Below are 25,120 nucleotides of genomic sequence, written 5' to 3'. Positions count from 1 at the left end.
GTTCACATCCCTTAACCTTGCAAAAGTGAATTCCTGCAAATGCTGTCCTTTTTGCAATATATGGGTAAAATATATATCAAAATATCTACTATGACATGTTTACTTATTAACTCAAAGTAGTAACTGGTTTACTTCAGCACCAACAAAATCATCTTAGATTTGTAGTGATGCAAAATGTTTTTGTGCAAAGCCTGTGTAGACAGATTCTTTGGTAACCTAGGCCACTTTTATTCGTTTGTGGCTGCCTGGTACATTTTGGTTAAGCAATAAAGTACTAATACTGGCTCTTTCATCAATTTACCTATGAGTAAGTAAATAGAGGCAAAATTTTCGGCATTTTCTTTACAATCTTGCCCTTTGGGTGGTTGCATTTTGCTGTATATTTTTGGAGAAAAAAAAACATTGTGTTCTTTGGACACTCCAACATATAAGTTTTGCCTTTTTGATAAGTTATGCCCACCACTGGCTGTGTTTGTCACGATGAGACAAGCTAAACCTTAAATGACATCCAAGGAGAGGGTTCAACAACGTCCTTGAAATTGGCCTCCGTCCTCAAATTAGACGAATATTGCCACTCGTGAAGGTCAACTTTCGATTTTAGCCGAAAACAATTGCATGCTCCTCAGTCTGGATATAAATCTGTTGAAATTTCCAAGAGCTGTGTTAGTTGTAGTTATTGATTTAGACACTTTTTTTATTGCGACTCTTAATCCTGTCAGATTGTAAAATATCTAAAACTGCATGTATAAATTTCATATAAAACACTTGATTCAAGAATAAAAGATGAAGTGGTCAAGAATGATAAAGTAGTTGACTAGAAATCACAGAGAACGTGACTAGAATTGGTTCTGTGCACATGAAGAAACTAACACGCATTTCCCTATGAATGTTATACAACATTTCATTACATACTACTAATGTCTTTTGGAATATTATTTTTCATCAGGTAATATTTTTGCAAGGATTGTCGTTTAACTATCATGCGGATAATGGACACGGATATGTAATCGTATGATTCGGTAAAACGATGGTTCTAAATCGTGCTCTTGAAATTTCATTGTAAGATTGCGCCATAAACTGTGCATACATTCCCATAAAGAAGCCTAAATGTTTTTGATTTTAATTCCATTTTGACGCTTTGATTTGACAATGATCTAATGAAATTTTGGAGTCGCATTTTTACTCTGGTTAATCACAAAATGACGTCCATGAGGGCCAAAATGTTGAAACACGGTATTTTTGGTGCCATTTAATGAATACCATGGATAAAGGTTTTAAAGGGACTTATGAGGTGATCCACAGTAAGTAAATTCAGTAAGTAAATGTGTCTCCATCTGACTTGTTAAAGATCTGATGTTCACTAACAGTCTTCAGAAGACAAGGTTTAAATCTTGAACATTCCTGGGTCATCTTTAAAAGTTTAGACTTATGCCAATGGTGCTTATCCATACCAAATAACGCCACTTAGTAACACAAGATATTTGTCAAAAGTTTTGCCACACTTCTGATCTTTCTTTATGATTAACACAGACTATTGATGTTTCTGAATTAACCAATGGAATCGGGTGATTTCTAAGCTTAGTAACACCTTCATTAAACTTCAGTGCAATCGACTTAAAACGAAGATAGATTCTAATGAGCAAAGTCCCATTGAGATTTTCAATACTTTACATGACGGTTGTTTATGGTGAACACCTGGACAAATTGTTCATTCATTATTTAGTCTGGACTTGATCATAGATTTTATTCGTATCAAGGTTTGTGAGCTTATATCTTTTGACCCAAGCACTACATTGCATTCAAACTGTGTTTACGAATTATATCCTAAGATATGCTATGTGATGTATTCTCTACAATCTTAAATACATATTTTCACCATTTTTTCATTGCCAAAGAAGTAGAAGTATATTATAAAGTCTCAATTGGCCTTTTTGAGTGTTGTTGAATTGATTCAAAAAGAAGTCCCGGAAACTGACCCCCTGGCTTGAAATAATTGACAAGTACCTGGATTATTTCAAACATTTTGAAATGAGGAAAACTTTTCCTTCCAAACTAGATTTTAATGAACAAAGCCAAGGCTGCAAACAAAAACCGATATTGGGGACTTCAAGCACAGTCAGTCTCGATTTCGGCAACTCATTCATGCTCTTTCCTCTGATCAACTCATAAGCGAATCAGCACTATAACCAAAGCAGCTATTCGTTTGAAAATAACAGGATGTTTCCAAGTTTGGCTCTCAGATACAATTTATCAGAACAAAACGTCCCCGAAAGAACTCGATTCTGAAGCTTTTTCCTTGTTTTTGTTTTTGTTGGTGCGAGGGTCATTTCAATCAAAATATTGCAAACATATAACAATTCAAACACTATTTGATTTGACGCTATTTCAAAGCAAAAGGTAGTACCCGAAAAATCTTTAATTCCATTCATATGCCATTTTTGCAGTAATAAATAAAGTTCTCATTTTTTGCGGACTTCCTTACCGTTACCGTTACTATTGGAATCCCAGCACGTCAAGACGAGAAGTTTATTAATTTTACCAAAATTTTATTCAGATATATTATTTGATCGACCAACGAATTGGAGTTGGCTGATCTGGCTAACCCTTGAATAAAAGGTTGATCGGGATTTTTTATCAAAAATTTGTCCAAGTCTGACTTAAATCCTACTACTGGATCAACGCCTACATACGCCCTACGAATATTTGAAGTCAGCAAGTTGAACACTGAAGGAGCCCGAGAAAGAAGAGAGTTGGACTTTTATTTTGGTGTCCACCAATAATACCAGACGAAAAAGATTGAGAGTCAAACTTTATTCATTATTGGTTTCTCTCATTCCAGATAAATTCAATGTTGGTTATGTTATCTCACTACGGCAGAAGAATGTCCCGTTCAAGCCAATCCCAACAGTTTCAAGGGATTAACTTCGTCCTTCATTTGAAGTTTCCTCTCTTCAATGGTGGAGATGGGCTCAAGGGGCGGAATTGGGAGCTCATCTGCAATGGTTTCCGGGACGTAATGGGCAAAGTAGCGGTACACGTCACACTCATATTTCAAGGGGACTCGAATATTCACTGGGTTGACGCCCAAATCCTCGAGGTTATCCAATCCCAGAACCTCGTCACTTAAACAACTCTGGAAGAAAAAGACGAAGAATTTCAAACAATTACGAACAAAACTTGGACAGTTCAAAGGTGCCAGAGAAGAAAAAGGGGACTTGAAAATGAGATTTCAAGGGCGTTATTCTTGGCCCTTATCCCGGAAGGGATTTTTGAAGTTCAATCCATAATTGGCACGTGGCGATTCTAATCAAGGAGAGAAATGGGAATGATCTCGCAAGCAGACGGTAAAGTTGATTTTTATGCTTAGTTTTAGACCAGTTTGGCCACCTCGCATTCTTATTGCTAAAAGCCCAAACAACGACAGGAACAGAAACCATGATGTCGATTATATAAGACTGGTTAAGAAAATACCTAATACAAAATGGTGGCTTTGATATCCGAAATCGCATCCATCAAGCTTGGACCCCTCTGTATCTTGGAACTCTCTTCATAGACGTCATTTTTCTTCAGAACTAGCCTCCTTGGAGAATAGAACTGTCACTTTTTGAGTACGAATCCGAGACATTTGTGTACTTCAATCCATCGCGCATCTCAAAGATTTTACTTCATGTACAATCTCCTAACAAAGACGCACTCTCTGTAAAACTCGAGGAAAGCTGAGATCTTAACCAATGATCGAGCAGTTGACTCAAGTGGAATATTTGCCACAAATCTACGTAGTCTTCCGCATGCAAAAAAACCCTTTTAGCAATTCGGTTTACATACAGAACATGGGGCCACTTTCTCACACATTGCGCCAGTCAGAAAAGGAGATAGGATCCGTTACCACACACAACCATTGAATCCTAATCGGCACAGATCTCTCAGATGACGACGTTCAATACTGGCAATTGCCTTATCAAGCGTAACTTTAATGACCTGCGTATATAAGTGGAAGATTTTCCTGCCAAACATAGGCCGCTTACATGGAGCGTGTTTTTGTTTTAAAGCCTCACTTAAATCCGGACCACAGGACCCCTAACTGTGTGTGTTGGCACTTCCGGAATCGCTTTCAGAAAAGTTTTTTCTCTCGGTTGTACCAAGGAAGTCCCACGAACCCCATTGCTCCATAATTGGGAACACATGGGATCCAAACGTAATTTGCCTTGTAGAAAGGCTTTACTAAGCTAAGAGAAAGCCATTTCCGAGCGCCAAATAAATGCCCGGGCAGATGATCATCAGTGGAGATTTTTGACGCTTCAGCAGAATTGGATTGGTCTCAATTGTTGGTTTTGGTGACTTTAAGTCAGTTGGCTTTGAGAATGCACTTCCAAGTCAATGATGTGATCCAAATTTAGACCATTAACAAGGCCTAAAACGCTCGGACACGGTCTGCTTGCCTTTATTGTTCGGTCACGCCGTTACAATCCTTTCTCATTGGCAAAGTTCAAGCCACAGCTGGTTCCAAAGGCAATCGTGGAACAAGGCCGGGCCAAAAACTGGGCTAACAGCCTTTAAAGAGACGCTCAAGCTCAGTACGGCCATTGTCTAGCTTGAGAGCTTTGAATTTCTTTGGATCTCCTTGGATCCATAACAGCACTGTAGACAAAACTGTCATGTTAGCAAGGTACGAGTTCCTTAGCAAACCAGAGTTCTAGGACGGGAACAAGCATTAGTTTATGCTTCCTTGTTGCCAAGAGCCTTGTTCCAACTTGAGTTAACCGTGTTCTTCGAGGTAACCTTGACGAGGGGCTGTCGACAATTCCTGGGTTGCATCTTGCTCTGCCTCCAATGGCTTTTGCCGCACCCCGTTTCCAATTGATCTCGGTCGTTCCATTCGGGAAATGGGCCTTTGCGCACACTCATTAAATTGGACGAGTCTCCTGGGCCCGGGATGGATGCAGTTCTCCTCGTCGTGGAACAATATGACACCACTTCAACCAACATTGATTTTGGGAACCATTTCTTCTTACTTGCTCGGAAATCAACGGAAAGCTGGGTTTCTTCTCCCTTCGTTATCTCCTCGAATGCCAGTTTTAATTAGGATTGTTGGGGTGATGACATGGCTTTCTTCCTTATCCTTGAGTGCACTTTGGGTGTGTTTTCCTCACCGATTTCTTTCCAACATATTTAATGGGGAATACAAGCCTTGGATAACGAGAGGCAGAAACCTCTAAATTATTCGTGATTTTTCACTTTATCCGATGTTAGCCAAGGTATTTTGATAATGGGAATACCGACGTGAATGTGATAAGTTTTGTCGACGTCAAACCTCATTCATGAAAAACTTCCCGTCGACGTTAAGTTTTATGGGAGCAAAGATGATTTAGTGTGCGGAATAGCTGACGCAAACTCGATCCCAAGACAGCCAAAGATTGGTGACCAGGAAGCGACTTTCAATGGGTCCATTCGAGCGGATTCAAAAATGCCAATTGAATGGATCAATACGGACTGAAGGGGACCCAATCAGAGCTTCTTCCCCATTCCAAGTTTCATCCTTTTTCGGGGGAGGAGGGGAATGTTGAGGATTATGTGGCGTGGGACGCATTTTTGATTTACGATTATGAGACATTGTAGGAGCGAGAAGCGAAAAACATCACGTAAGAGATTCAAACAGCTAAGAAACTAGACAAAAGTTCGAAAACCCTGTTGGTTTTGAGCGGATAATGACAATTATTTGGGTTTCAAAAAGACCGATCAGTTTTCTAGCATGTACATAAATTTCAGATGGATAGAGTTTCTGCCAATAGTATCTTGGCTAATGGACTAAATTAGGGACATTGGCCAAGCTCTATTTGTGATCTCATATATGTTTTAGTCTCGAGTGAACACACGCAATAGAAAAAGGTCAAATTTAACTTATCTTCGAAGAGACGTTTAAGACCGGGCACTAAACAAACAATCACACCAAACCTCGCTAGCTCTTTGCAAAACAAGTAGTAAAAGAAATCTACGTAAAAACCTTCCTTGGTCAGATACATGTATAGTTATATGGCTAAAACTGACCAATCAAAACTATTTTGATTTAAATCATAACACATTTTTCCAGCCCTTAAAACAGGTATAAAGTGAAGGTGAATAGATAGATTAATGATATACTTTTACGATAAAAGATCCCACGAAAGACAAATGTGATTAAGGAACTAGTCTTGTTGGTAGATGAGCCAGAAATGCAAATGAAGACTAGTAGATTTACATATGCATTTAAGAGGCAACGTCTCCCTCTTCATTGGGACCAGACAATCTCAGGTTAGATCCCAAACCTCAGACCAATTTCGTGAAAAACTAAAAGCTCTTTGTGGGTAGGAACATTTCACACCGTTATGTGCATGATGTAACAAACGGTATCTCAAACGACCGGATTTTGCTAAAACAGCCTGCCAGCCTGAGGGGCAAGTCCCTGACAAACAAATTTACTGATTGTCAAGTAGTAACCCGTCATTTATGTTTGGCTAATCAGAGGGCGAAAAGAAGAGTCTTATATATACCCAATTGGTGAGAAGAAAAAAAAGATTATGCTATTACAGTGGGTCTATGTAGCAATGATACATCTGCGTATTACCATAAATGCATTATATAGAAAGCCAATCAAATGTGGATAAATAACCTTAGGATGTGAATGGCATTGTTTGATTATACTGCATCAAATATGACATTTATTACACTCTGTATAACAATGTTGTGCATATTAAGCATTGATTTATCAAACACTAATGGAAAGCACCTTTATTGTTCATTGCTTGAACCACTTATACATCAGATTTGATGATGAAGAGTATGGTTAGAAAATTGAAAAGGAAAAAAGGGGAACACGGATTTGAAAGTGTCAAGAAAAAAAGTATCAAAAACCACCCTAATTACCCATTCTTAGGTGGTTTCCCAACTAAGGTGGTCAGACTCTTCTAGAACATTGAAAGCTTATTCATTCGCACATCTCACAATTAGTGACAATTTCTTCCATATTCTTGTCATCTGTACAAAGAAGGAATGTTAGCGGAGTCTAGTTTTGGTCAAGGGGGGCTCAAAGACCCTTGTATATATAGTGCTGAGACAATCACTATTTACGCCTAGCATGAGATGAATCAAGACTTGAAAATGTTGAGACAATCTGGGCGTAACATAAATGAAAAGTTCACCACAACTTTTGACATTTTCTAAAACAGGGTTCCGGCTGGTGAACTAAAGAAGAAACTTCAAACTGAACATTGTCATTGAAAAAAAGACAAACGGGTGGTTACAATTACGGCTAAGTGACACTACACACCAGACTAAAAAGTTGCTGCTCCCAAAGTTAAATCGTAAGAAAACTTATGTAGGTGACCGAGAGGTTAAAAAATCTCACTGTTTATTCCAATCAGCTTGGAATTAAGGGTGACCATAATCAAGTCACCACAAAGCGATATGAAATGTTCTCTTCCTCGAGTCTTCAATAGTTCGTGGTTATGCACATTGCATATGACCTATTTTCTGTCACTCAGACACTCCTACAGTAGATGAAATCTCAGTTTGGGTGCTTCCTCGTAAATAAAATCGATCCTGCTCGCCTCTACTTCCTCCTTCTCCACGAATTCAGCGAGCACACGTCGATCTCCATTTCTACGCTACGCACGCGAGCACTAGTCAGAATTTTCGTTCAATTGAGTCCCTTTTTTGCCCATCTTGTGAAGGATTGGACCACCATTTACTTGTGACATTTTTAGGTCATCTAAGTCAATTCAACAAAACAGATCTTTGAAGATGTGTTTGGAAAGGGCTTTTGCGAAAGTGTCACTTGGGCTCTTGAGCAAGCTATTTTTCAACATTATATTGAATATTTATATATCTTAATTTTTTTTGACTGAGACTGACTTGGTAAGGCCCATGACTTTTGACACAGGCGTTCCATAGAGCTCAAAATTGACCAACGTTTCTTTGACAGACAAAGAACTGAGAGAAAGTTGCCAACTTACTCACAAACACACACTCCAATGTTTATGTGCAGTGATCAAGTTGTCCCTGTCCTGATCTTGTTACATACATTTCTCCTGAAATACGCAAAATGCTCGCCTCCTGTTTTCCTACCCACATCTTGCAGATATTTCGAGGGCCCAAATCTTAAAAGCCTCTATTTGGGCGTTGGTTTTTGGTATGGAGACCCGTCTGTTTGATCAACTTAGAAACCGAAGGGCGTGAAAACCGCAGAGTAAAGTTTTGTCCACTCCCCTTGGAGCAAACTTTCGTGTATGGATGCATCACACAGTGAAAGTGGCACGGACTGTTGGTTAAATAAAAAAAAGGGTCAAGGCCACCAATCTCCAATTGGACATCAGACGGTTTTGGCAACACGGCATTAGATTTCTGGAGAACGACGACGATCGGAGCTAAATGAAGGCCTCAAGGTCATCCTTAAGCTTCCCTATCCGGGATGGTTCCAAAATTGCCATTTGAGTGGAACAACTTTATGTGCCATCTACGAACTGTGCTATGGATGGAGCCAATTTGGGAGGGAGAAACTTCGATCCGCTCTTTTCCGTTGCATTGGGAACAAGTTTGGATTGTGCCACTTGGCAAAGCGGCGACAGAATGCAATTGCAACTTTCAGAATTCCGCTCAATCATAATTCAATCCAAAATTGAACCAGAGGCTTTCCTCCTTTCAAAAAGCAGCCGTCCCACAAATTCCTTTCTTATGGAGAAGGCTTGATGCATTGGGGCGTCACTTTGGGTGTAACACCCTCTAGGTACTTGTTCCAATTTATGGTCCACACTATATGCTAATATGACGCCATTAGACCAACGAACAAAGACCCACAGGCTTCTAATAACAGAAAATGGTTTCGCTCTCAGAAAACGCAGACTTGCCAACTAGGAAACTCTCTATCTAATTCAGGGCTGCCAAGGCCATAAAGACCATTGTAAACCGAGGTATCTTTGTAGAAATTAGTGTCTGACATAATTCGTGGTAGTTCTTGGATGTAAAATCAGACTCATAGTGAATCGCAAGTTTAAACTCAATCAACAATACTCTTTGATTTTGAGCCCAGAAAGTTTGAAGGTCGCAACAATGGATTTCCATATAAGGGAGACGAGGTCCTCGTTCTTAGATATTTACACAAGTTCATTCAAAGGATCAGTTTTACTCCGAGAAGGAACTAGAAGAAAACACACGGGTCTCAACGGAAAAGATGGCTGCTTTAAGAATAATACCTATGCAAAACTATACAAAAATCAGGGCATCTACGCAGAAGCACAGCAATTTTTTGTACGAAACATGTTCATGTGTACTCCATTAGAGTACGTTCTGTATTATAAAACTCACTTTTGCAGATCATTGCAGAGCATTACAGAGCATTCCTACAGGGGTTCGAAGCCATCAATTTACCTTATGATGTTGACCTCTATAGTCAATGATTCATAAAAACTATTCCAAACAAAACTTATCGTCTTTAATTTTGAGACAATATGCCTAAAGGCAAAACTTTTATGAACTAGACAAAGTTGTTTCGCTTGGTTCTCTGATACAGAGGGCCCCCATATACGAATATTATTTGGTTTCTTACCCGGTCCAATCGTTCCAGAGTGTTTCCACCAAAATATTTGACCCCAAGGGGAAGCATCTCCATCATCTTGGCCTTGGCCAAAAACAAAGGCCGGAATCGCAAATCCACTCGTTTGTATCCAAACTCTTGGTAGTCACGCTCAGCCAGGGCAAAAGTATAGTCCATCAGCTCGGATAGTAAGAACCTTTCCGGACTGAAAACCGCCATGAAAACTGCATCTGAATCAATAGGCCCTCAAAAGAGCAACAAAGGCCAAAACGTACCCATAGGCTTCATAGATATTCCCTTTAGCACTGGGATTGGAGATGGAGTTCACGATGGCTTGTCCCAAATCGGAATAGTACAAAGGAGCTTTTACGGTCTCCTCGCCTTTCTTCCATAAAGGCAAATTGACGCGGTACTGCAATCGCCCCAAAGAAAAGTAGTAACTGAAAGGAGAAGGGGGGGTCTGGAAGTTCACTCACATCTGGCCCATGGACGACAACCAAGACCTTTTACCAATAAATCTGGGGGTTATAAAACGAAAGAGCTTCCTCCTTGGTCATTCAGTGGGGCGTAAATATTGGAGGATAACACATCGATTTCCAATCGACAGACGATCGAAAAACATTCGTGTACCAATTATGCTAAGTGAAGTACATTTTGGCTCCACGGACTGTGTATTATAATGAATCAAAAAGTTTCAAAACATTTTTGCTGAAATCAAAACACTTCGGGCTAGCCAAATTTGGTCTAGAATTGAGGTTGGAAATTTGCAATTTTCTTTATCAAAGGAGAATACACCCACGTTACAGGACTATGATTACGAAAGCGAACTCAATAGAATATCTATTTTTTCAGCAACTGTGGCTTTTGTTGCATGCAATGTAGAAAAATGAGGCTTGAAAAACTCGCTTTGGTGTGGACTTTTGAAATCTTCAACATCTCCATCTTCGTAAATTTTCGATGTGAATGAAATGGAAATGGTCTCAAAATGACCGTAAAACCGAAGACACTTTTGAAAAGTTCCCCTTTTTATGTTACTGAGTTTAAAGAAAAGAGAGAGGACTTATTCAAACTTTGCCTCAAACAAGTGGGCATGAAAAGGTTAACAAGACCATATGAGCTTTTTGAAATTCGCACCTGATTAAACTTTATAGAAATGATGACATTGAAGATCCAGTTTTCGTTCGTAACAAAAGGTTTTCAGTGTGTCACTTGAAACTTAAATCATGGAGTGCTAAATTTGACCTGTGGAAATCTACTTCCTGTTCACCAGTGACTGAAAAGAAATTCTTACTTCCCAGCCACAGAGAGCCATGAAATAAAATTTCCAACGTTCAATTTCTTTTGAGTGGAGGAGAGTCAAAATCATACACATGAAAACCGTCTTTCATGAGAGAAATGTGTTTTTGCAAACATACTTTCATTTGCATTGGTTTGATTGAACGGGAACATCATTCCCAGAAGGATAAGATAATGTTAAAAAACATTAGATGCCACATTCTCAAGAATTTTCATGATTTGCATCAACTAATTTATTGCTAGTGTATCATTTTAACGAAGTAAATAAAGCAAGCAAGCTGGTCTTTTTACGTATGGATCGAACGTAACTTCCAACTAGTAAGACTTTCAGATCAGTGAGAAAATTGACCATCTCTTGTTGGGAAGAGCACGCAGGAGTGCAAATATTGGAATTTGAAACGCTGAACTATACAGTAGCAATAGCAATAGATGCAAGCTTTGATTGAGCAAAAGAATATTGAGATCGTGACTAAATACCTCAAGTAGGAATCCCCAGGTCCAAACATCTCTGTGGGTCTGAAGATGGTGGCATCGGGGAACTCCTCCAGAACGCGTTGTTCTCCCAACCATTTGGTTCGCAGATATTTGGATCCTCCGGGTAGAAATAAGGACTAGAAAGTGAAGAGCAGAAAGCGAACTGGGTCAATTAATTCAGCGACCAACTTGATTTTCAACTTCACGTAAATCCCATTTAAAGCAAGGTTCCTTCCCATTCATTTGGACACGTGCTTTGCTTTAAACCAGTATCATTTCACTTATTAGTTAGCCACTAATGAGAAGCTTTTGAATGTTAATATCCATATTCAATTCCTTTCGTTCAAAGATGGGCTTTAGACCTTGAACGAAAAAAACTGTAGAACATATATTTGATGGGAAATTGCTTTTTTTAACCACAATTCCATAAAGCTTGGTTTTGAAGCGCTTCACATTTTTCAGATTGATCGCAATTGAAGGCAAACAAAATTTGAATCAGCTTTTCTTCCAATTAAAAAAAAAACAAGCGTTCAAACACCTAATTTTAACACATTTCTCGAAGGTTCTAGGAATTGTTAATTGAAAAAAACGCCTATGTTACAACCCATACCCTGCCAACACTTGTTCTGACTGATGCAGAGAATGTGTGTCATTCAATTTGTAAATAGAATCAAATTCCTCTAGGGATAAAAAGGGATTATGGAATATAAATATCTGGACCTACCAAGGTTTTGGTACTAGCATGTCTAATCAAGACCTGAACGAGGGGCTAGTCAGGAATTTTGGATAAGTGGCAATCCAATGAGCCATGAACAATGACGTAGGGTTAACGACTGAATAAAAGTGTCAAAATTCAAAAGGTAGCAAATTACACAATTTTGGTACTTCACATTTAATTAACTTTCTTATTCTTTTAACATAACACTATTAACATCAAAACTGATTCTCAGAGGTAGTTTTATAAATCTATTTGGCAATTAATGAAGCCCATCTATGGAGATGTTCTTCGCAATCAGTCAGATTGAATTGCAAAACCGAAGCATGAAAACAAAACGTAAAACGTTGCCGGTGGGAAAGTAAGGATGCTCAAATGGCTTTGAGCTGTATCAAAACAATGGCCTTGGGTTAATTATAGGTCTGGTAGAAAACCGTACGAGGACAGTCGTTAGTTTGTCCGTTCAATCTAATTATTGTCAAATACTCCATTGGGACCTTCTATCTTATAGGCCATCAAAAGCACATTGGACCTCTAAAAGAAAAAACGACAAGAAAAGACGAGAACAGTTAAGCTCTTTGGAGCTGGTTTGATACCATCTACAAAGAAGAGAGCCCTTTGTTCTGCAATTCGATCAAGAACTACTGGAGTCTGAGCTCGCAGATACTTGTCTTTTTTTCATCAAATGGGAGAAATTATCGGTCAGATCTTGAGCCGAAGCGGCACAGTTCAAACAAATCAATTAGTTGCACTTCTCCTACACATACAGGGTAGGGTACATCTTCGCCTACCATTGCAACCTCTCCTTCCAATCAGACTTTGGTTTTAAGAAACGTGAATAGTGATTGTAAGCTGTATTTCTGAAACTTCAACCATGAAATGGTGCTCTAAAAAGGACATAGCTTGGCAAAAATAGAACATTATCACTTCTGATTTAATTTAGAAACCAAAACGAACCTTTTCACAGAGTTCTACTCATTGTTCCTTTTCCAAAATGAACAGAAATAACGGTAATCTAGTTCCCAATAGTTCCCAAAAGTTGTTCCAACTTAAATTCAATGTTAGAAGTTAAATATGATAGGGTGTCCAGATCCGTGACATTGATCCTTCCCTCTTTGTTCTTCGGGCTTATTCTCTTAAGAACTGCCATCTCAAACTTAGTACATTACTTCGTTAAAGTTTTTTAATTGCCTTAATGGCACAAGTCCAATGGAAGCAAAGGTAAATGTAGGTAAGCTGAAGTATCCCTTGCTCACGTTGAATACAAAATGATGTTAATTGCTACCGTTATTAGGCCAAGTTCGGCCATTCCAAGAAATTGCTTTTAAAGAAATCGGCCAACTGGAGATGGCAAAAGGTTCTGAAATTGAAGAGGCTTATTTGGAAAAGTAAATCGAAGTTTCAATGAGCCCTCGTTACCAGGGCTGTCCAAAAAAGCAAATTCACTTTTCTTCAATCTTTTTACATTTTGCATATTTTTGCACTTTTCACCATTTTGGCTCAAAAATCGAGTTTATCTCATCGAATTTAGAGCTTTCTAATGAAAGTGTGAAAAAAGAAGAAAAAAACTATCATCTACCCCTTCATGAATTTTGCTTTTTTTCCTAAATGACGTGCTCATCTTGCTTTTTGGGCAGCGCAACCAGACAAGAGTACATCATTTCAGCTTTTAAAATCAAACTTATCCAAAATACTTTTTTAGAACATGGCCATTTTATTTGCATTATTTGGACAGCCCTGCTCATCACAACTGAATTTCATGATCAAGCCAAGTGAATCGATTTCAATACAGAAGCCTTTTAATCTCCTATCCCTGTTTGCCCATTATAGAACGTTTCTTTCACCTTTTCCAGAGCTTCAGAGCTAAAAGATTATGTGATCAATGACTATTGACAGGCTTGTTTTACCCAAATAATAGTCGAAATTAAGGGAACAGATTGCCAATATTCTACCAGTTTTCCTCCATCAGATGTAACACCATCTCCAACATTGAATCCTAATAAAATAGCTCTTCTTTCTCATGTCTTGCTAGTTAAATGAAATGTTGTTGAGGGACTGGGTAATGATTTTGGAGAATACTTGAAAATTGGCATGGTTGAATCAAGTGCGTAGTGTTTTAAATTCTTGTGTAGCATGAGAACAAATACCCCGTTTCCAACGAAATTGACGATCTTTACCTTGGCCTCGAACCGTACTTTTGGGACGTTGCTAGTTAAATCAAAGGTTCCGAATGATTGAAGTGACTTGCATATTGCTTCCCAATGGACGATTCCCCCAGGTACTTTCTTGTTAAAGATTAATGCAAGTAGTAGGGGATAAAAAAAAATCCAGTTTGCAACCTAGTACACCTGGGCGTACTTGGAACCCTTCATGGAACATTAAGACTCATGTTGTCACTCCCAGAGATTACTGGCGCGATGTGTTCTTGAGCCGAGAATGTTATTCTAACATAGATGAGATGCGCACGAGTCTAAAGAAAACAATGACCAGCACTTTAAACGAGATTTTTATTTGTGTAAGTCTTGCTTTAGCATTGACGAAAAGTGATGTGAATGTTGTATTTTCAGCAGGGTCTGGTTCCGTTCCCCTTTCCTATTGTTTGATTGTAATGCTCTACCACTAGATGGAGTCACAAAGAGGGACCAGTACAATTTTCAATCTAGAAATTATTAATCATATGAGGACTTTTTAAAAAGAAACTGAGATAGATTTACTCTGCTTCAATCAGAAAGTAAAATGCGGTCATTCAGAACCAACTTAGAGACAAGACAATGTGCACTTTGCAATTGCCCATCCAATACTCCAATCTCAATGCAGTTAATGCAAGAATATTAATCGCTGGGTTTCCTGCGAACAGTTCTGTCGCTAACTTCAAAACAAGGCTTCTCATTCTTTTCTTCGATACGATTTCGAGCCTGGGGGAAAACAATGCCATTTTAATCAAAAGCAGGAAGAGATACACCCACTTTTCCATCCTGGGTACATAAAACGTTTGGCATCCTCAAATATTGGACCAAACATTCACTTACTTAAAGTAGAATTGGGATCAGTTGCAAATGACTGTTTTAATGGATGTTTCCAGATTTCAGGAGGGGAAAGTAACCATTCAACAACATCTTTGGATACATCGTCACCGACTAAATTTACTTGTTACCTTCCAAGGATTAGAACGTTTTCATCAAGTTATGGTGCAAAAACATTCCTGCTCATCCGTTGCTAAATGGGCTTTCAAAACATCAAAAAAAGGAACCCTCTCAATAATTGTCAGTCTTTATCGATGAAAGGAAAGGCTTGATTTTACATGGGTGCTAAAATGTGTAGGGGTAGCACTTATTTTCATTTAAACTTTCGCCTATGCTCTTCCGTTCACATTTCAGAGCTCAGTTTTTCTCTGAAGCTGACCATAACTAAACACATTATGGGGGTTTGAAATCATATGAAAAGTTATACAGTGCAACCCAGGTCAGCAAGACACGTTTTTATGTTTATGTGATGTGCTATTTACTATCGTATTTATTCTAAGAGACTGAGGACGGTCCTAATTTGTATCTGACTTTTAGATGAATTTTGAATACCAAAAGATCCAACTATTTCCAAGGAGAGACATGCTGATTTCAAGTCCGACCAATCGAAAAGTTAGTTTCGTTACTATAGTTGGTATATATGACACATCATGGAATGCCATTTTCAGGTCTAAACGTTTGATTGATCAGACGCGACGAATCAACAATTTGACCATTTTTCAAGTTTCAAGGCCCCTTTTTCGCAGATTTTCTATCAAGTATCCAATTATCTTCTTCATAACGAGTGATGAGATTAAATAAATTTTCAAAATCAGAATTGCCAGAAAGCTAGGAAAGTCAAAGCATCGGCCGTTTCCAACGTAGGGTAAAAGGTTAGGTTTGACCAAAAAGGCAACCCTGGATTGATCGAATGAAAATCAGGTTTTACTTTTTGTGACTAACAAACGGGTTTTCCGACCTTCCACTAGTCATGTCACATGCCATTGAAAATATGTAAATTGATAGCCCTTTTCGCAACCTCCCGTGATTATTTATTTGATCCCATCAGTATTCATAAAGAAATAAACAACATATTTTTGTATGAAAAAGAGGCTTTAATTTGTCTTTAATGGGAGGCATTCTTTGATTTTTGGTTTAAATGTCATCTGAATAACTTCATTAAAAGTAAGATTTTAGAGCGAGAATTTTGGAAGCGCACACCAACGTTATATCAAATCAGTCTAAGCCTCGAGTATTTACTTGACTTTCACGTTGAGCAAAAGCATAATATGTTGCGCAATCGGTCCTTTGTTGCGCGAATGTGCTAAAAATCTGAACAAAAGCGAGCAAAAAAGTATGTATAGAGCTATTTTCTGCCCGAAGTGAAATTCAAATGAAAACTCGAATTCTAAAAATAACATATTCATATAGAGAAATCTAACTTGCTAACCCTAACGGTTGTTCGAAATGCCTCTTTGGGAGACACTGCTCTCTATTGCACATATTCCAAAAACCGTATGCTTAAAAGGAGAGGGTTGAGACAGTCTTGAAGTAGCATGAGAGATTTCTCTTTTGCAAATTTCTGTGAATTGAACTTGTCTCAACAGCGACGAAGATTTCCGGACGTCTTTAGGGAGATCAAAGTCAACGCATACCAGAAATTTTAACTTCATTTGGGTCCATCCTGGAAAATCCCAAGTTCAATATGTTTCAATGCTTTGCCAAGAACCTCTGGAATCTGGACGGTCAGGCTAGAGACAAGAATAAGCAATATCTATCTCAACTAAATAACATTGATTTTTTTCTGGTGAAAACTGTGTTATGATCAAGAGAAACTGGATTGAAAAGATCAACTGAATCAAGCGATTGGGTCAAAAGTACGCCCTCTGAAAGCACGCCACATAACTCTACACAGAATGAATGAGTTGGCCCTCTGCTGGGAATTTTCATTCTGTGTAGACGTTTGTAGTGAGCTTTGAGATGGCATATCTTTCGACTCCGTTGCTTGGTTGCATTGAAATTCAAAATGCCCCCCCACAAGCCAAGTCTCGTTTTTCTCATTTAAAAAAGATCGCAATGTTGAATTAGAAATGTTAATTCTAAACCTTAGTGTCCCCGTCCATATTCCAGTGGTTCAAAGTCAAGCGTATTGGTTCAAAGTTCAAACCAAATTTGCAAGGTGGAAAACCTCAGTCAAATGTATTTCAAGGATGGAATTGGCCTCAAAGGTTTCCAAACATCCATTGGAACTTTGACATGTCCTGGAGTTGATCGGAGCTCTCTAAATTCATAAATTCTCTTGGTTGGTCCAAGATGTTGAGTTTTTACGAACAATAACAAGACACAAATGGTTCTGTGCTAAACCATTTCAATTGGCGACTTGTTGCAAAAATAGGTTTAATTGCAAGATCTTCCCAGATTAACCATTTAATTTTAGATGTACGTTTTCTCCAAGAATGTTTGAAAGCAACATGGTTTAGGACCTTACAATCTAGGTTAAATTTACTGGCACAAAGGACATAAAATATTACTTGACTTTTGCAAAATACATAATAAAACAAAATTCATAAAATCCTATCGCATAGAAAGGACAGTCGACTTCTTTGTCGGGCCTTGCCCAGATCGGGTAGAAAAGCAGAACACTTTGGTCATTCTTGGACTTCAGCATGTACTAGAGTGCGTTGTTAATTTGCATTTATCTGCAAAGCCATGTTCGTGCATAACCAATGGAGATTCCAAATAAGTGAAAAAGAGAGAAACTAAAGCACCGGCAAGTATCACTAGGGGGTCTCTTAGAAACCTCATTCGCAAAAATAGGGTTCGACATCAAAATATGGAATGAAAGTCGAGTTCGAAATTGTGCAAATATATGGTGCCCATTGCGTATAATTACGAAATTTATCAAGCTTTTTCACCATGAACGACCATTTTCAAATTGTTTTCATTTTTAAAATGCCATTATACAAATTTTAGTTAATCCCCGAAACAAAAGTTCCTTCTTATTAACATAAAAATAGAGATGTTTTTTCTCGAGTGGCAATAAAACACTTTTCATCCACAATTATGAGGAAAATGAATATTTCATTAAACGATGACGCACTTATAATGGGATTATTCAATCGAGTCAATGATTTTATAAATGTCAACTTCAACTTCAAAAGAAATTCCAATGAATATTGTCAAAGAGTATCATGCCATTATTCAAAAAGGTTGCACTTTGTTGGGAGTTGTAAAACTATCAAAAGTGAAAGGCTTAAATTTTACTTCTCCTTATACAAAAAAAAACTTTATAGGCAACTGAGCTAAGCACTACAATTATCATTTAAAGGAGAACACAGGCTGAACATTCAGCTTTGAACAGACGTGTTTAAGTAAACGACACCAATTTCAGAGCTGGCGCCACCTACCGTCTAAAAGCCGCCTTCTTAAAAACAGTACCAAATCAAATTTCAGACAAAGTTAGTGTTTCTTTTCTGTTTTTCAGTGGGGTCGAGTGATGGTGAAACTTCAGTATTTTGTTCATTGGAATCAGCTATGTTAATGCACCATTGCTTGGCTCAATAAGTGGGATTACTTTCTTGAATATATTTTTCCGAGTGACATAATTTTTCACCTTGGAAAAATTGCAGAGCAGAAGATGCTGAACTCCTTAATTGGTCTTGCTTGTGTGCATGACTCTGATTCAAAACGTAAACATTCAGTGCTCCTGAGCTTCTCAGCGCCTCTGTCGCCAGATCATTATCATTTTTGTGTCTCTTCAAAACAATTTTTTGACATAATCACAATGTGTGTTGGCTGGTTCTCAGCAGTTGCCACGAACATTAATATTAGTTGTTTTTTAATCCCTCTGCTCGACACTTTGCCAGTGTCCCCATCTACCGGTGTGCACCGAAAATCGAGAATGATAATGTGGATGGAATCAGAGATCTCTCTGGAAATTTGAACTCTATAGCTCCTCTGAAGTCGGTGGGTGTTCTGGGAACGTCTTTCATTTCTATTTGGTGATGAGAGGCCTCTTGGGTTGGAGGCGAGGCGAACAAGAAGCTTGATACAATCCCCCTTTTCTCTTAATAAGCCTATTGCAAGATTCCTGGGCTTCAGGCTAAGATTATCTGCATTTCTGTGCAACACTGTCTATTCATGGTGAGTGAGGCGCAAGGTACAGATCATTGCCAACCCTAAAACAACGGAAAGCAAATCAAAACTGTTTCCATGCCAGGATTGAACAAACGATTTTTTTCCCCGCAATTTTTGCACCATTTCGAAAGTAAACATACGAGTCAGATATATCAGAATTATCGGACTTTGTGGTTTATCTTCGGGGTGGCATAATATCTTACTTAAACCAATTCTGCAACATACGTAGGGTATAAAGCTCATAATAATCAGGTTATATCCTTGTGATAAAGCCTACTGTTAGCTCCTTTTTAACCGAAACATTAAATTTAAAAAAAAATGTTCCCTTTGGCGAGCGAGGCTAGTTTAATAACCGGATTGGGTACAAATTAATCTCCCTTAAACTTTATAATAATTTGAACATTGATGTAAAATGCATGGAAGAAACGATAAAACTAATCAGTAATCACATTTTCATGCAAAAAAAAGTATTCCTGAACCAAATCATTGAACACCAAAAGTTTTAGGCTTTGAAAAGAAAGCATCTTTGAAAGTAACTCGGATTAGAATTGAATCACTTAAAGCATATTAAAAGGTATTACTATATAAAATCTACTCAAACGTACCAGAAGTACTAACAGTTTTATACCGACATTAGATTCACAACAACGGAGATTAAATTCATTGTAGTGGTTGTTTTAGCCAAAACCTATTAACGTATACTTCAAGTTATTTCCTTGACAAATACTTGACTTCTTCGATGGCATAAAAACGAAAATATAATTTTCATTTTCTTAACCTACTTCTTGGAAAGGTAAAAAGTTAACATTGAGACTGCTTTTTTCAACGTTAATAGATATTTGTCAAACTTCATGATCAATATATCCGAGTTCTCATTCAAACAAAGATCCATTACTCTTTAACAATCATAATGAGAAAAAAATTTTTCGCCCAACGACTGACGAGAAAGACAACCTTTTTGAAAATATCAATAAAAAATGTTATCCTATGACAACTCGTCTGACTTTTGGAAACAAAGGGAATGGTCTTAAGCCAAAAAACATCGAATTATTCATGCCATGCACTGATTTTGTTATCTTCAGTTCATGCATAATTGGGCCATTTCTAGCGTTTATTCTTATGAGGTACGAGATTCTAAAGAACATCTATTCAATAATGTGAAGGGAATGAATGCAGGTATCACGCTCTATTCGGATGCACTTCTAGTATGCGCATGCATCAAAACTCCAAAGTAAATTTGTTTCCCCGGATCAAAGGGTTATGTTTTGTTTACAGAGCTAGACAGATCCTACGAATTAGGATGAGGTCCCATGGACAAAAAAGTCCCTTCTCATATGGCTATCGTTTAGCAGGGAAAATAATAGAGTTCCATCTGAGCACAAACATACGCTACACGAAAACTGTTCATATATCATAAATTGAGCTGATCAGGCCGATTGTTTCGTATTGATTTGTAATGTATTTGCGTTATCTTTTTAAAACTGTCAAAATCGTTTCTTTGGTTGGTCGAGGTTTATTAAGCAATCTCATATAGCTCTTACCATTTTGAATTTGGGGCCGTCTAAATGCTTTCATATAAAAAAAGGATGTATCTCACTGGTTCGACTTTTTGTTCCAAAATCATAATCTACAATTGGCATCCAATTTATGTTCTTTTTCCATGCCTATTTGTCTTCTTCACAATTTTCCTTTTTTTTACAAGCCTCCACCAAACTCATTCGAGCTAATAAGCCTCGTAATTGTTGGCTAGATTAGCGTTTCGCACTTGGCCATTCAATGACACACCCTAGTAGGCCTACCAATATTCCAATATTTACCAACAGATAAGAATGACATTAGTGCTCGGAGTTTGCTCACCTTGGGGTTTTCTCTGGCGTTGATATCCGAGATGTGAATGAATCGCTTGACTCCCATTTCGCGGGCGATTCTGGCCAAACGAGCCGGACCCTCCACATTGACCTCATGAAAGGAGAAGTTTCGGGTCTCCCATTGTCTTCCAACCAGGTTGATGACCACATTGGAGTGCTTTATGGCCTTGCGGATGGACTCTTCGTCCTTTAGATAGTAAGGCGTGAACAACACTTGGCCGAGGTCACCGCACACTTTCAATCGCATAAATGAATAGTGATCCTTGTGGTACGGAATGACCATCTGTAAAATTGAGTAATTGAACGATTGAGAAGGTGTGTTAGAACATAGAGTTAATATGTTGGTGCAACTCCTCTGAAAGAATCGCACAAGGGGAAAACATGGTGGTGATTGCATGAAACGTTTTCGTCTTCATCTTCAATCCATCTTCATTAACCCTTTCATCTTGGATGCAACCATTTTTGGAATTTCATGTGAAAGACTACTAAGTGAAGGTAGGGAGTTCTGATGAATAAAAAAAAGTGTAGACACAAGTGTGTTCCGGGTAATTTTGATTAACTTTCCTCAAAGGAGTTTAGAGCTCTCACCAGAGTGAGGATTTTAAAGAAAAAAAGACCTAGAAGCGCCAGAAATGAAATGTGGAGAAGAACAAATGGAAAAAAACTTTCCTTCAGTACATTGGGTTCTGGGATGGTCTTGACGGCTAATCTTGTTGCGTGCAGTGTGACGCATAATTCCTGACCCCTTTCATTTAACGTTCTTAGTTACCGAATCCCTGTTATGCAACCACATATTTGGTCCCTCTTTATAGAGAGTTATTTTCTAACTTGGTTTCTTTACATAAATAGATTGGTTTGAAGTGCATGGTCATCATGATCATTTGAAATTATTTTTATAGAGGATGGCCATGAATTTGGCATCGGCAATCAGCAATTTACCACTCAGGTGAAAAACCATTTTTTAAATGAAGACACAAAAACCAAGAGAGTTTTGTCAACGCAAAGTACAAAACTTTGGAGTCATAGGGTAACTCTTAAACAGTTGATCCTGAGCACATTTCTCCTCAGGTGGGTCTAACTTAAAGTTTAGTAGCCTTAAAAGTAAGAAGGTAAGGAAAAGGGTTTGGAATACATTCCCATGCGTCCAGATAGGAGGACTTTATATACAAGATTTTAAGGTTTATTGTCCTCTTGAGGTTCGTGGTAGGAAGTTGGAAGTAGACACGACAACTTCAAAGAAGCAAGAAAGGAATTAACAAGAGGTGCCCTTGTAATAAGAAGACTTCCCTGTCCCGTTAAAACTGCATGTCGAAAAGGTCTGAAGTCCATCCAATGAAAAGAGGTTCGAAGGGCTTTGTTGCAGATATTTCAGATTGATTGAATATATTTGAGGATGAAACTTTCTGAAGTCAACATGATTGCATGAAGAAGATTAAGAGAGAGCAAAGCAAATTGTAAAAAGCCAATTGAAAGAGAGGTTGGCTTGAACTTTTTAAAGCTTGATCTGTTCAAACATGTCGGTCAAGACACAAAGCTATCGACAATCTTGGGACTAAAAGCAAAAGGAGCTTTCAAACAAGATGGGTTCCCATAATCTAAATATGGGGATTAAAACAGGATTTTATTTTATCCGCCTCCGAGGTCAATCAAACGGCTTCAAATGTGGCAAAAGGATTTGAACTTAGTCAAGTGGAATGATTTGGAATGACGCTATTTTGGAGTTCCTTTCCGCTCTAATTTGGGTTGAAGTTGAAGATTTTCAAAGCAAATCATTTAAAATTCAGAAATGAGAAAAAAAAATGTTTATAAAAACGTGTCGACAAAGTTCGATGAGCATATCCAGCTGAAGGTGGGTAAGGCTTTTCAAATGTGTGGTTGGATATATCGCACGTTTAAGTCCAGAGATAGCATCACGATGCTAACTCTGTACAAGTCGATTGTCCAGCCACATCTTGAATATGCTTCTCCCATTTGGGCTCCAATGAGTTCAGCAGGTTTGCAAAAGGTCGAGCAAGTCCAAAGATGTTTCACTAGGAACATCACAGGATTGAGAGAGCTCACATATTGGGAGAGGCTAAAAAAGTTGGGACTGTACAGTGTTCGGAGAAGGTACGAAAGGTATCTGATATTGTACGTTTTCAAAAGTATCCATGAGCTTTATCCCAACCCAGGGTTTAGGGTCAATTCTAGTGACCGTAGAAGCTTAATGTGCGTTTTGAGAGCTCCTTTAAGTCTTCGAGAATCCAGGCTAGTTCGAACAATGAAGTCCACATCTCTTCTTTCTCGGGCTCCTTCATTGTTTAATTTGCTGCCCTCTAATATTCGTAAGGAATACGTAGGCCTTGTTGATCCGGTAGCATCTTTCAAGTCAGACTTGGACAAATTTTTAGATAGCATTCCAGATCAACCCTACATTCAAGGACTAGCTCGGTCTGCCAACTCAAATTCGTTGGTAGACCAAATATCATGTAAAGTTTAGAAGGTGAAAAAAAGACAAAATTTGGCATTTCATGTTAATAGTTCTTTGGATTATTACATTCTCTGTAGCGGCTAGAAAAGCCCGTGAAAAACCAAACTAAACTAAACCGAAAAAAAGCATGTGCGGAACAATGGGCATTAAAAATACCAACAAAATAAGTCCTCCCATAAAATATAAAAATGATGCGCGCGTACCTGACTCCCAATCTTGCCTAGGCGGTTGCATACAGTGCGTCCAACCAGGCCCGTGGCCCCAAAGACCGTGGCCACGGTACCGGAAAACGAAGACCGAAAGCCCGGGCCTTTCTTCAGTGAGGCCAAACGGGCCGCACCCTTGAAGTCAGTGGACACATCCTTGGCCGCAGAATCAACCGAGGTGGAGGAGAACTGGGCAGTGAAACCCGGGCCCGAACTACCCAAAGTGGGCGTGGCTGAAACGCAAAGATGGAGATGGAGTTTGAATTAGGCAAGGTATGGAGGAGGTCCATTATATGTGGGAGGGCGGGGGGATTATTTTTTCTTTTATCCTTTCAATCTGGCTATGGTTAAATCAGCCAGAATATCAGACACGGGATTGAAAAATAATGGCGATCCTTTCGAGCATAACCTAATTTTGAATCGGCTAGAAGAAATGTCAGGCTAGGAACGACGGATGTTAATTTGATGGTGTCACAGATATCAAATCAAAATAAGGATGGACGAGAAAAATTCATTTTGAACTTCTGAAAAATCCATTGCCTCTTTTAGGTTGGTAAAGTAAGAATAAAAATGCCCAAGGGGCGTAAGAGGTGTTTCGCTTGGTTTTAGGTGAAGAAAAAATTTGGATTTTTTTTCTAATTACATTAAAAAAAATCGCTTTTTAGTTTTCGAACTAGAAAACTTTTGAGTTTTGGGGGCGCACTAAGAGTTACTGGGAAGATTATTCCTAGTTTTAATTCTTCTCTATCATAATAGTGTAATAATTGCCTACCAGCAAATTAAAACTTTACCTTAAAACTTGTTCTTGCCACATAATCTGGCTTCGTGGCTCCGATTCTTTGGTATTGATCATTTCTTTATATAAATTATCAAGTACTCTTTGGAAATCAGTTGATTGGATGTGGATGATGTACATGTAATCCACCCAATTCCTAAAAGGACATTTTTTCATCTCAGACCCATTTTAAGGATCTTTTTGTTGAGCCGACAGTGATGATTTTATCCTCAAAAAAATTTGAAGTAATGCTGCAAATTCATCCAATTCAGCAATCTTGAGTTAAAAGAGCTCTTTTCAGCCTCGATCAGTTTGACTATGCTCAAGCTTCAAAAGATCTCTGTCTCCTTCTGAGTTGGATTACATTCTATTATTAGCCTTCAAAGGAGACATGTACGTATTCCAGACCCAGATCGATTGCCATGGAATGCCATAATGGGCGTGTTGGCCTATATTGGTCTAACTCACCCAACTTGTGGAACGATTGTCCGAGGGTTTGCACGGTTTTGGAGACTGAACAAGTCGCCATCTTCTTGTTAGCAAAACAATCTGTTCATGTCTGAGCAAACACTTGGGCTAGTCTACTTTTTACAGACAGGCAATGGGAAGGTT

General features: G+C 38.5%; 1 protein-coding gene across 1 annotated transcript; it reads right to left on the bottom strand.

Moving 5' to 3' along the window:
- Positions 1–2,793: 2,793 nt before the first annotated feature.
- LOC131878594 (NADH dehydrogenase [ubiquinone] 1 alpha subcomplex subunit 9, mitochondrial-like) lies at positions 2,794–25,120 on the bottom strand. The gene is made up of 7 exons (XM_059224635.1): positions 24,977–25,120; positions 23,731–23,966; positions 21,047–21,340; positions 11,339–11,472; positions 9,841–10,005; positions 9,578–9,770; positions 2,794–3,133 (listed from the first exon to the last, which is right to left on the bottom strand). The coding sequence occupies exons 1-7, from the start codon at positions 25,035–25,037 to the stop codon at positions 2,891–2,893; spliced, it is 1,326 nt and encodes a 441-aa protein (XP_059080618.1). The 5' UTR covers positions 25,038–25,120; the 3' UTR covers positions 2,794–2,890.

Source organism: Tigriopus californicus, chromosome 3 (assembly GCF_007210705.1).
Source record: "Tigriopus californicus strain San Diego chromosome 3, Tcal_SD_v2.1, whole genome shotgun sequence".
NCBI lineage: Eukaryota > Metazoa > Arthropoda > Copepoda > Harpacticoida > Harpacticidae > Tigriopus > Tigriopus californicus.
Note: the sequence above shows the minus strand (reverse complement) of the source record. Positions and strands in the feature narration are given on the sequence as shown.